At 39.9% G+C, this 13,412-nt stretch overlaps 1 protein-coding gene across 2 annotated transcripts in view; it reads right to left on the bottom strand.

Moving 5' to 3' along the window:
• Positions 1–13,412, bottom strand: part of VRK2 (VRK serine/threonine kinase 2) — a 46,379-nt gene that overhangs the window by 11,720 nt on the left and 21,247 nt on the right. For both annotated transcript variants that reach the window (XM_027788451.2, XM_055815939.1), the window contains 2 exons: positions 11,514–11,646; positions 1,309–1,429 (listed from right to left, as the gene is read on the bottom strand). In XM_027788451.2, coding sequence (XP_027644252.1) covers positions 1,309–1,429; positions 11,514–11,646 — 254 coding nt within the window. The remainder of the gene's footprint in view (positions 1–1,308; positions 1,430–11,513; positions 11,647–13,412) is intronic.

The following is a 13,412-nucleotide window of genomic DNA, read 5'->3' as shown; positions in this document are numbered from 1 at the left end:
CTTATTAACTTACAAGCAACTGGATACACACATATACGCAGATGTCTATTTCTGGCCTTTGAAAACAGTATAGGCACTGAAAATTAAGATAAATAAAAGGGGGTGACCTGAGCGAGTTACCCAATATCAAGAACGTAATTCCTTAGACTAATAGGATATTTCTGATAAATGGAATCTGTATCATTTTCTGTGCATTTCCTTGAAGCATCTGTTTGCTCGGCATCCTGAAAATGCTAGCAATCTAAGGGTTAACCACAAGAGAAGAATTAGTGAAGCAGCTTGATTGATTAAATTGATTTAACATTGAATTGTATAAGTGTTACCTTGCAGGGGGTTGTGTAATGATCAGAACTTCTAAAGGAGAAATATTAAACATAACATACGATGTCAACATTTACAGATGCAATCTGTATTATCCACAGTCTGCAGGCTAACCTTTTTCTCTGTTGAGAGCCGATGCCACACTGCATTTGCAGATTGATTTCTGCGGATCAGGTATCCCTATTGTGTACCTCTGTTGTGACTTGCCCTACTTAAAAGTTTGCTGCCTTCTCCAATTGTGATGTTACATTTATGGGTAACTACTCTTCTGTATAGGCTTCTACAGGCTACACTGTACCACATGCAATTAACTCTCTCAAGTCCCAACTGTGAAAGCAGAGAAAGAAAACACTAATACACTCTGTTGCTTTAGTAAGCTCTTAATGAGTCATGCTGGGAAAAAGGAAAGATTTTAATCAAGTTCCTTAATATTTTGGTATTTAATTGTTTGTAATGGCAGTAGGCTTATATAACATTAAAAACCTACAGAAAAACATCTGAAAAATAGGATCATACAGAAAGTTAAATAAATTGAATGCACGTGTGGAAAAACTTTCAAGAGATATTTGCACTATAGTCTCTACAAAGCCCCCATGAAGTTTAATGGACACACAGAGCAACCTTATGTATGTGCAGTAAGGCCTGCACTTATTCACAAATGTTTTCTTTAAGAAAAAAGAAAGTTTAAAAAATACACAGCACAAAAAATGTGTGTACTGTGCGTTTGAATTTATCATCTCTGTACAGCAGTACATACATAAACATGTGGAAGAAGGTATACATGCACATAAGAGGTCACATTTTAAACCGCTTCTAACATCCCTGTTAATTAAGGAAAATTGTTTTAGTTTTCTCAAAAGATGCTATTCTACAGCATGTGAAGCTGTCATTTTCAGACCTGTTTTGTAAAGTGATGAGGACGTTGCAGGGTTCTAGGGTGGTATACATGTGCAGAGGTGTACATGTGTGTGGTGTCATATTTTTTACTTTGTTTTCGCAGCCTGGACAGCCTCAGGGTCCTTCAGGTTCTGTTCCCAGGGCAGCTTCCCACATAACCATTGCAGCATGCAGTAGCCAAGGATTTCAAGGTCACCTCGTCTGGATGGGGCTAAAATGGGGGGAGGGAGTGGGGAAGAGAAAAAAAAGAAAAAGATGAAGAATAAGAACCTCTTCTTAGGAAATAGAAAAGACTTTGATTGAACTAGTGTTGATGAAATATGAAAAAGCCAAATGGGCAAAGTGTTTTGTTTATTCAGCTGTATTAGACCTAAAACGCCCCGGCATTTGGCCACAGTCCACAGACAGGCAGTGACTTGTTACTGTTGAAGTAAGGGTCAGTTTCCTCACCTCCTCCAACTTCATCCTTCCTCAGTCTGGCCTGTCACATGGACTTGATCCCCATGGCCTCTGACATGATCCAGACAGCCCATAACTGAGTACCAACACTTTCTCAAAGAGCCAAGCAGTAAAACAAAGAAATAAATGTCTGCTGCTAAATTGCTAACACATGTTCCAGGAAGTCCATGGGGTCCACATTGGTCATGCAGGGACCCTGTGAGTGCAGACTAAACACTGATGGCCTTTCCTGTTCTCCTACAGAGCTATTTGAACTTGGAAGATATGACAAAACTGCCATCTAGTGTACATTTATACACCAAAACCATCTGCTTAGCGGTACCACAAACTGTTTGTTTAGAGAGTCGTAGCACAAGCTAAAATACACTTGCCGTTTAGCAAGTCCTGTGTAAACTTACCACTACTGCTTCCAGAAAGGAAGTTATTTCACAGATTTACTCTCACTCTGTGTACCTCAAACAGATATACCAGCAACAGAATACAAATACAATAGATATAACTCCATCAAAAATTAACCCCATCTCCAAACATCATATATGGAGAAAACCAGGAAACTGAAGTTCATCTATAGATTGACTGTTCCAAAAGAAAGACGGGAAAAAAGCGCAATACTAAGAGAGCTGCTATGGCTTGCTGCTCTTCAGAGGAAACCAAACTTGAAAAAACTGAACAAGCAGGACTGCTGCAATACTTCTTCATATGCTTTTGACTTGCAGCCTATAGTTTGCAAGTCAAGATCACATGGAATCTGCAGAAACAGAAATTGTCAATCATGATTAAAGATGGGCAGATGTAGAAGTTGAATTTATGCTTTTCCAAAATGATTTTGCACTTTCCAGAAAGGAAAGAAGATTGCAGGTTTTGTACTTTTTGTCTAGCATAAAGAGTAGTAGTTGAGCGTAGTGCTGTTAATTCAGCTGTAAACAGATATCATATTTTATGGGCCTTCATTAAATAAATTCCAGGAAGTCACTCAGCAAACTTATCTTTTAATTTAAAAAGTCATCTGCTAAAAGCTACGGTGCCAACACATCATAACTGTTTCTTGTTACCGTACACACATTATTGTAAAAGCAGAAGATTAGTTCTTATACATTCTTTATCTTAACTGCTATTAGACTACGGGATTATTGAAGGCCCTCCAATCTAACAGAATGCTACACTATCCCTTGGGTGTCATTTATTTTCTGCACTAGATTCAGCAACGTCCTAATGCAAGACTTGGCTCTCATGTTAAAATAAAAACACAATCTCTACCACTTGCTGTTCTGTAGTGATTTCTTCAGCCATAAATCTCCTGTTAACTGTGGAACAACTCCATTCATACACATGTGTTCTCAACTCCTTTTTTCCATTCTGGCAATTCCAGATTATAACCATATAATTCAGCACTTTTGATGGCAGATCCTCCAGTTTTCACACAATGCTTTTCTGGCACCTGCTTGTGTAAGATGGGCTACAGAAAGTGGCATTCTGAGAAAAATTGTCAAAATAACAATGGACCACTTTTTTCCACTGAGGGACTAATTGATATGAATCTGTAAACTATGCTAAGTCAAACAGATTTCAGAAGCTCACCTAGGACAACTCATTTTCTGACAAAACTGTCCCCCCAGAGAGTAGAGTTTACTTTGCAGTTAACAGTTTGACCATCACTAATTACCCTCTCACACACATGCAGATATCTTCCAGCCATTTCCTGACTAATACTAGAGCAATGCCTTCAAAAATAGGGAGATAGGTGCAAGTAAGACTTTACTGTAACAAGTAGTCAGCTAGGGAATAAAAAAAAAAAAAAAAAAAAAAAAAAAAAAGTACATGTAACGAAGCCATACATCACTAAAAAATAAAAGGGGAAATGTTTTACAGAGAGATGGTAAACTCCCATATCACTTTATCTCCCAGGTCACTGCAAGCGTTACTACATAAAGACATTTACATGTGTTTTTCATAGAACCACATGAAAATGTCAGCGTTTGATTATTTGACTGTACTAGCCTATACTTTCTGTCTGCTCTTTTGCCAGCTTTGTATTAGAGATGCTAACCTAAATCATTTACATTCTTATTAAAAAAGTATTCAACTAACTAATCTTTAATGAATTAATACTATCTATGAACAATGGAATAATTAATTTTCACCCCAAAGAAAGCACCAATACATAAGTTTCTGCTATATGTTTACTTGTAAAAATAAATCTGCTAATACAATTGACGTTTACAAGAATTCTTGATAAACATCAACTGAGAGAAGTCAATCTGGCTTCATTTTAAATGTGATAGCCATGAAAAAATAAAACAATTCTGCTTGATAACTTGTCACTGCTACAAGAGCATACATTCAGAATAGTACTTATTTAAATCAAATTCTCTTTACTTCTCTGCAGACTAAAAACTTTTTTTTTTTTTCTATAATAGATATTTGGGTTCTGCGTTTCTATTCACCAGAATTTTTTTTATTATTATCTTAGTCTCAGATGAAATACTATTTAATGAGAACATGTTGGTGACATTTTATTTCACAGTATTTTTATAGTTTCATTTTTTAATTTGAAGATTTAAGGCCTGATTCTGTCCTCAGTCCTGCCAAGATAAATCAGGAACGACTCCACTGAAGTTAATGAATTAACAACCTGTCAATGAAATCAGTCAGGCCACAACAAGTTTTATATACACCACAACCATATACTCAACACGCAGGCACAGGATTCAACGATAACTCAGAACAACATAACTGAAGCAATTCACTCCGAGAAGAAAATACATTATGTATCACTGTATACTGGATTTGGCAGCTATCTGAGCCCTAATTTATATTCAGATTACTATTTCAAAATAGATCATAAATGACATCACACTGGCCACAATATGCTCTCAAAACTACACCGCTCCCAGGAACTCATCTGAAACTCATGTAAAAATGGGAGTTTTCCTTTATGGCCCTTGTTAAGCTAACTTTCTCAAGCCTTTGCAAAGATCTAGGAGACTAACGAGTGACATATGAAATGTTCTTCTATTATTTTTAATTAGCACTGTTACATTATAATTTCACCATTAGTGTTTCTTTAGATTGGAAGCTTTTCATTAAAAGGATCATTTTAGTTGCTCATATTGCATCTACATGCAGTAGAACCTCCAATTCTCACTGGCATTACAGCATACAAATTAATGTTAATTCACAAACAAATATAACTCATACCACAGTCATTAATCCAAAAGCCCATAAAGGAAAGGAGTGTTAACATGACCATGGAGAAATATAATTATGTTAAAAATATATCATCACAATGTTTTAATAGATGAACTAAAAGTGATATAACTTCTTAGTTCAAGATTGAGATGATAAAAAAAACAGGCAAATACAAGACTTGTCAAAAATCAGTGCCTCTATTAAAGGCAGGGGAAAGGAAAAGACAAAAAAAAAGGCTGCTAATGAAGCATTGCTTCCCCAAGATACTGGTCAGTCTGAGAGTTCACCGCAGCAGGATAGCGACTAACTGAATAGAGCGGGTGGCTACGGGGAAAAGGTTAGACAAATAGAGTTACATTTACAATGAATGTTAATGCTTGGAGGCCATTCTGTACAGAGTTATCCAGTCTCGGGCAGGGCAACTGTCAGCAGGGGCCAGGAACAACCTCCCCTCCCCTCACACACAGTTCTGCACCATTAGCTTGGCATGTTGCTGACGTACTCACTGACAATAACCACCACCACAGAACGCTGGAAGGAAAAACCCAGTGCAAACACGGTCTCACCACAACTGTACTACAGCTCTTCCAGAGAACTCACTCTGGGACATGGCGACAAGCCACTTGTCCGGTGCCAGCTATGGGCTCTCTTCTAAACTTGGACCTTACAGCTATACTCAACTGCTCATACAGCTGCTCGGCACGAAACATACTGCAGCACTGCCAGAAGTTCCCGCAGTTGTTCCCGGGGGGGATACAACTGTCACTCTCCAGCACTGACCTCGCCTTGGGCAGTCACAGAGGTGCCGTGCTGACAATACTGGCCTCACAGTCCTGAGGACTCGCACCCTCTCAAAGGCAGCATCAAAGCTGGCAACTAGCCCAAACATCAGCACGGCTCTTGTCAGTCATGGGATGCAGTCCCAGCACAGCAGCTGGATAACTCGTTTCAAAGCCCACAAAAACAGCAACACTACTGCTGCTGTCCTGATGCAGCCAAACTCACGAGCACACAGTGAGCCAGCAGGTCTTAAAGGCCAGAAGTTCCCAAACTGTGATCCTCAAACCTCTTCACAACAGCAGAGCTTTCCTGGACAATCACAACCGCCTAATGTGCGGGTGCAGGCACGTGCACAGCAGCCTGCAAACAAGCAGTTACATGCACCCACGGACCAGCAGGGTGTAACTGCAGAGCCTCCCTGTTTCCCCACTTGCTCTGCTGCAGCCATAATCGAAGAGTACAGCCAGCTGCAGGATTCTCCTCTAAACATGAAGAGAGAATGAATAATCATCAGGATGGTGGAATGGGATGTGCTGAAAGGAAGAGGGCTGGGGTCCTGATTTGGTGGGGAGACGTTTATGCAGTGGGAAGTTTAGAAGATGCAAGGGAACTTCACCACAAGATCTGAGTGGGAGATAAAATAGTGGTGGCAAGAGGTGCAGATACCTGGTTGGAAGTAAAATGTTCCAAGCTTGCAGCGAGGAGAACGTGTGGCAGGAGAGTGGGGACAGGAAGTTTTACTCTTCTTTCACATCTGTGTGGCAGAAAAAAAATCACAGAGGTAAGGGGCTGACAGGTAGGGGCTGACAAGCAGCTGTGAGATTCACTAACTTTTTGAACTCATGGCGTAGAGAACAACAACAGCCAAAATTAAACAGCCAATTCCCAGCCACACTCATCAGTTCTGCTAGAAAGTTGTGAGGCTCATCATCTTATTTTGCCACTTCTGGACATTCTTGGCAGGACCCAATAAGCTTACAGAGGTGGTTATAGGAACCTGTTCAATCTTATCTTCACAAAAGCCCCTCTTCTTTCACTTACAATGACCTCCTGCTCCATCTTCTGCTGGGCGCATATTTCTAATCGAACACTCAGAAACGAAAATATCTTTTTATTTATTTTACACTGCAAAGTTCCACCCATTTTTTGCCAGACCAGTTATATTTTCCTTTTATTTTTAGGATTTACAGTTTGTCCTGCACACAGTCTTTGGGAAAGACATACCAAACTACAGCAAATCAATAATTCATTTGACCAACAAAAAAATCCAGCAGGCTCCCTCTGAATCCTAACTATACATGGACAGATGCCAAATAAACCTCTTGATCCAGAGCCATTTAGAGCTCTGTTCTCTGGAAGCCATGCAGGCTTAGAAAGGGCGTGTTTCCAGGCATTGGTGTTTGTATTCTTGCACATCCTTCCTCACAAAAGGAACTCCGTGTATATTCTAGTCAACTCCCGCATATAAAAGAAAAAGAAAAATGGACAAGCATCGAGCTATGTTCTTAATATCAAACTGCAACAGTTTTGTCAGACCAGTGGGGAAAATAAGAACAAGAACTGCAGAGCCTTCCCTACAATCAGCCCAATGCCTGCATTGCCCTGTACAAACAGTGTACAAGCATTTGGCTGGACCTCCAGGAGCACATGTTGCAATGACCCAGTGTGAGGGGCACAAAGAACTGGCTGAAAAAAGACATCAAACATAGCTGGAACTGCCTTCCCCTAATACTGAAAATGAAAACAGGCACACACTCTTTTGCTTGATGAAACCAGCTCAGACAAAACATATTCACCAGCTACCAAAAAGTGACAACCAGTAGGAGGCAAGCATCATCAGATATTCTACTTCTCTTTAAGGCTGTCAGAAGTCCCACCGCTGTCTTAAGCAGCCTTTACTATTCCAGATGTAAATAGAAGACCTGCAAGGATTTTGGTAGGCCCTCTATCCAATGCGAGAGATGGCAAAACTGCTAATAGTTACTGTGAACCATTGTTAAAAGGAAGAGGAGAGTCATCTTGAAATCGATGGCAAACACAAATATATGCTGGAGGGAATTCAACATAGACAGTTCATATTCTTATGTTCATCAATGATAGCAAATTAAAACTGGTCTTATGCACTCAATGCACAAGACTGGAGTATTTAAAAAAAACTCAATATGTTAAGCGCAGTATATCTCCAGAGAAATTAGGTATTGACTGCATGCCTCAGTGAGTAGAAAATCTACAAAAATCCATAGGAGACATTGATCCAAATATTACTTTTTAACACTAACTATGTAACAATTTTTTAAATGTACACTGGGTGCAGATATAATTCTCTTTAATTATCAATCAACAAACAAAAATGTAATACTGTTTATACAGTATGGTCTTTAAAAATGAATACAATGAATACACACAAATACTACACTAAAACTAACAGTGCAGCTGTGCTACATGAAATTTGCTGCAAGATAGAAAGGTTTTAAATTTAAAAACCCCACATGCTGGTTGCAGTGAGATCCAGCCACCACATACAGAAAAGCTGATGGTGTGGGTCAGATCACGTGGCAAAGGCCAACTCGGGTATCAACCTGGTTCAAAGTGAACCCAAGACACAGACAGGGGATGTAACTGTCTGGTTGTGATGAATACTTGCAGACACCCGACAAGTCTGGAAGCCTCCAGGCAGCACTACAGCACAGAAGAGCCAGCCTGTGGGGCCCACATGCGCTGGGCAGAGCACAGGTGAGCCACACAAAACTAAAGCCAGAACCAACACAAAATGCTGAGGCATGAGGCAAAGGAGCTGCTCCCATCATTTTCCAGCACAGGGATAATTCCTTTTCAGTTCCAGCACAAGGTCAAAGCCACCAGCACCACCAGCATACACTGGCACATGCTAAAGTACGTTGTTTGAAGGCAGTGATTCGTCATCAGCTGCCACAGAAACGGCACACTCAACTCAGCCCTTATCAGCTGTCAGAAGAATATGGACTAATTCAACCACCCAGAAGTGTCACCACACAGTGGCCGCTAGTAGGAAACTTTCTGGATCTCTGTGGACTGCATAATCTCTACACCTGATGAACTCCATAGATAGCTTGGGGAATAAATAGGCATGCAGCTGGGTTAAACTCTCGATTCAACTAGGGAAACACCAGTGTTGATTTAAATTAATGGGAAGCGGTTGCATTTGATTGGCTTTATGCAAGGGGGTTATCAGCTTCAAGTATTGCCAAGAGCCACTTTTGAAAGCAACAAATTTGTAATTTTGTTGTAAGTTTCAGCATGTACCTCCAATAGGTGTATATATTGAGGCAGCTCCTTTATGAGCAAGTCAAAATGTTCTCATTTGTCTAGCTCAATACAGTGACTGGTATAGTCAAGGTTTCTGAGATTGGAGATATTTATGTTGCCATGTATATTCAGGAAATGACCTCTGGAAAGGACCTCATTTATATAAAATAACATTTAACAATTAGAACTATATTCCAAGAGTATTTAAATAAAAAAATACTCTACCGGAATGAATGCTGTCTATGCAGCTTTTATTTGCCAACAGTGAAGCTAGTCTTCAAACACTTTTCGTAAGCACACCCCACCTCACTTGGTACATGGGATTGTGCCGAGACTCAATCACGAGTTGGGAGCACAGAGATTGTTGAGCAAAGCAGCCCTTTGCTCCAGCTGTTGGAAGTCTTTCAGTATCCCGAAACATCTCCACAAATCTAAATCTCACAAGAGATGAGATGAGGGAAACCAGTCACTGTGTTCTGCCATCCAGACCTGTGCAATCTCCAACAGAAGTCGCTGCAGATGCATATTTTCCCTGGGATGCTGAGAGACCTGCTGCAAATGGGAAACACTGGTGACTTGACCTTAGTGGATTCAGGCTGTTACAAAGTCAGAGCTGAGGCATTCAATGTGAATAGCTTGGATTGTCTGCAACATACCAGATACCACATCGTGTTCTGCAGGCTTTTCCAGCAGAAGCATCAGAAAAATCCATGGATTTTCTGTTTGCAGCTACTAACAAGCAAAAAATTTTCTAGTGTAAGATGGGGGTAAGCTCACCCAAGCTATCCTTCTGAATATTTTGTTTTCTGGAGTCCTCTGCTTTTCGCCCATTCTGTCATGGCTTTAGCTACTTGACCGGGTGATCTATCCCACAGATTGCAGAAGACAACAACTTAATTAACACTTGCATTGTGCACACCTTTTGCACAATGTTGAAAGTTGAAATATTTCCCTAGACTTTCAAATAAAAGGAATTATCTGTCCTGTAATCACATGCCCATCAACAGATACCTGCCCACGAGAAACAAGCTGCTGTAACTATCCAACTGTCAAATCGCAAATACTCCAGCTTCTACCTGTTCTTCAAACACCATCCACATCAAACACTAGTACACAGCCACATTGCTCACGCTACCAGGGAAAGCAGCCAGCCAGATCTCCAGAAAACACACTGTATGCTTGGGAGGGCTAGAAGAGTCTGAAACAGATGCCCTCTTCACCACTGAATATTTTTTAGCAGGTGAAATTGTGCAATTGTCTTAGTAGCAAATACTTGACAGTCTTATTTCATTTTTCCTAATGACCAAAGTTAAACGACTGCAGGTTTTAACAGCGCCAGCAAATTATCAAGACCCTCTACATTACATGGTCAATGGTCCTTTTAATAGAAAAAGCAATAATATACAGTTGTTTGTGCCAACTAAAACTCATTAGAAAGTATTAGTTTAAGGTAACAGTTCAGCAGCTATTAACAAGCACGGATTTCCACAGTTATCGCTTGTGACACTATGATACTATCAAAGCTGGCAGCAGAAAACCATTCCTTTTGTTTTAGAAGATCTTGGTGGGGGGGAGAGAGGGGGGAATACGGGAAAGAAAAGTTAACAAAAACACTGTTTCATAGCAAGAGTCGAAGTTTTTCAATAATCACCATTTTTTTCACTAGCATAACATTAGAATTGACTTTTAGTCTTGCTGACATAGCAACTAAGAAAGTTGTGTTGCATTGACCATATTGATTGTGAACAATGCAGCCATCAGTGGGACTTTGCACCATATATTTTCAATATTGACCTCCCATTCCCTTTTCCATGGCTCTATGGGTCTGCTATTGGATTTGAACTGCAGTGTAATAAACAGCTAAGGTTTAATTAATGGTAAATGAATACAAGACATAGGTTATGACTTTAACTAATTAGGGAATTGTTGAATTAAGTCTGCCTTGGAATGCAAGGCAGTACAATCAATATCCAATAAAAGGACTATGTATGTAATTTACCTGCAAATGTGTTTCCAATACCATCAAAGTGAGTTTAAATAAGTAAGATATATGAAAGGTTACTGGAAAAAAGATTTCAAAAAGTTAACACTTTATGGCTTCCAAAAAGGTTTTTCTCCTTGCAGAAGGAATGTCATCTTGAAATATCCTCTCATAACACAGATGGTGACACTCAGGCACAGCTCTCCCTAAAGGACAGTGCAGACTCAAAACATTTTTCCTTGACAATGCAACATTAGTAAATATTGCCTCTGCCTCTACAGAGTATAGCAAACACAAACCACTACTCCCAACACGAACCAATTAAGTTTAATGGCAAGCTCTTCTTAGGGTCCACCTTCCAGCACCATACATGCAGCAGCCTTTCAGTTTTAATCAAGCTGGCCCCCTTCCCCCACCAACCCCGGAGAAGCATTCCCAGGTACAAGAAGAGGTCATCACACAAGGGTCTGATCAACCCTGAGCAATACCCAAGACTACTACTATTGTATACATCAGCTCACACAGCCTGATTACTCATTCTGTAATCACTCCTCTGAAATAAAAAAAAAAAAACCACAAAAAAACCAAAAAAGAAACCTACCTACTCCCTTGTGGGCATCTACGCTGGTAAACTCTATTGTCCCATTATGGCCCTTCCTAGGATTTTCCTGATACTGTTTGTGGTTCCCATTGGGACAATATCTGTAGGAAAGTCCATAATCTGCAAGATAAACCTGGAAGACATGAACAGACAAATGAATAATGCTTTTGTCCTTTGAAAGTATAACCTTTATAATTAAGTCTTAAGAAACTGATGGGTTAAGGACAGCCTTAGATCTAAATTTTATTAAACCAAATGGTGCCTCAGGATAAAATATGTACAACTGGGGGCTATAACAGCTGCCCTCCCCATTTAAATCCTTCCACTACTATACTCTTACCTTATTTCAGAGTTGAGGAGAATTTCAGTCTTTTTATTTTGTTCCTAAGCTCTCTCCTCTCCAGGTGGGCACCCTAGACATCATAAACTGCAATATGCCTTTTATGTATCCTCACGTTGCTTTTGGGACCCCTTCCCCTACTTACTTAAACAGGCACATACACACCTCTGTTCAAATTTTCCATCGGCTGAGACTGTGCAATTTCATAACAGCAGTGCAACTCAAAAGCCAACCAGAGGAAGTGAGAGGCAGCAGCTTGCAGCAAGACTGGACACAGAGCTCTAGCGCTAACAGGGACCATGCCCACAGGGCTGCTGGGCATTAGCCTAACTATAGTCTCATTGTTTTGAATGTCAGTCAGTAACTTCACACTGGCAATGACTATTTAAACATAAAGTGTAAGATAAAGCAAAGCAAAATAAATTACCTCCTCCCCACCCAGAAAGCAATCTTAGGAAATCACTCCTGAATTTACAATACATTTTGAAAAGGCACAGAGCCAGATTTCACTCTCAGTTACTCTGAAGCATGGAGCTAAATCAGTGTAAGAGAAAAAAATTGGGTCCCTACTTGAGCAGCAAGCTCATGCATTCTGCCACATTTACCCTTCCATCCTGGCACAGGTGATTTTTTTTTTCTTTCCCCAAGATGCTTCAGTATAGCTACCTAAAGAACCACAGTTCTGAATGACATATCTGGAATACGCACTTGCATAATCTTGGGACTTAACTGCAAAAGTATTAAGTGACTTTAAAACTTAGTCTTGCAAACTTTTATGGTATTTTGAAACTGAAAACAGAACAGCTCAGGACAGCTGAATTTTACTTTCTGTTCTTCTGCTTCCTGTCAAGACAAACCTGAATATGCAATCTGGCTCCTACCCCTCTACTTCTCTATAGACAGTGCATGCAGTACTGCATCCGTGTCAGTTCTGCCACCCACATAATTTAGATTAAGGGCACAAGTCCACTCCATGAAGTTCAGATTAACACGTTCTACCCTCCAACAGGGGTAGACTTACTACATTCACATGGTCAATTACTGCATTGCAGCTGACGAGCAGTAACTTGTTGAAAGCAGTGGAATCTAATCACTCTGTCCATTCCACAATATCCCACAGGTTATTTTCTCACTTCAGCCTGGCCTTTGCCCCTTACATTGACCAGTTCTCACATCAGGTAATTGGCCTTTTTTTTTATAAATATCCAAGTATGGTACTTCCACTTTAAAAAGAAAACAAAGAAAAAGCTACAGATTGCTCCTATATTGCCAAAGGAATTGATCTCTGGGACAAAAGCTACATCATACTATATTAAAAAGAAAAACTTCTTCTTATTCAAACCTTAGTTTTGTCTCCTGTCACTAAAAAACAGCTTATCTTATAAAAGTCTAACATAAACTCTGCTGGCACTTACTTGTAATTTAATTATGTCACTCCTGGTAGAGGAAACAAACAAAAAATCCTCAAGAAAATTTAACGCATTATTTTGTAGCACATTCTGTTGAACTACTGATTCCTGTTTGTGCTCCAGGCAGCTTCAAATCCTGGGATGGCTGGT

This window comes from Falco peregrinus, chromosome 11 (genome assembly GCF_023634155.1).
Source record: "Falco peregrinus isolate bFalPer1 chromosome 11, bFalPer1.pri, whole genome shotgun sequence".
Classification (NCBI taxonomy): Eukaryota; Metazoa; Chordata; class Aves; order Falconiformes; family Falconidae; genus Falco; species Falco peregrinus.
Note: the sequence above shows the minus strand (reverse complement) of the source record. Positions and strands in the feature narration are given on the sequence as shown.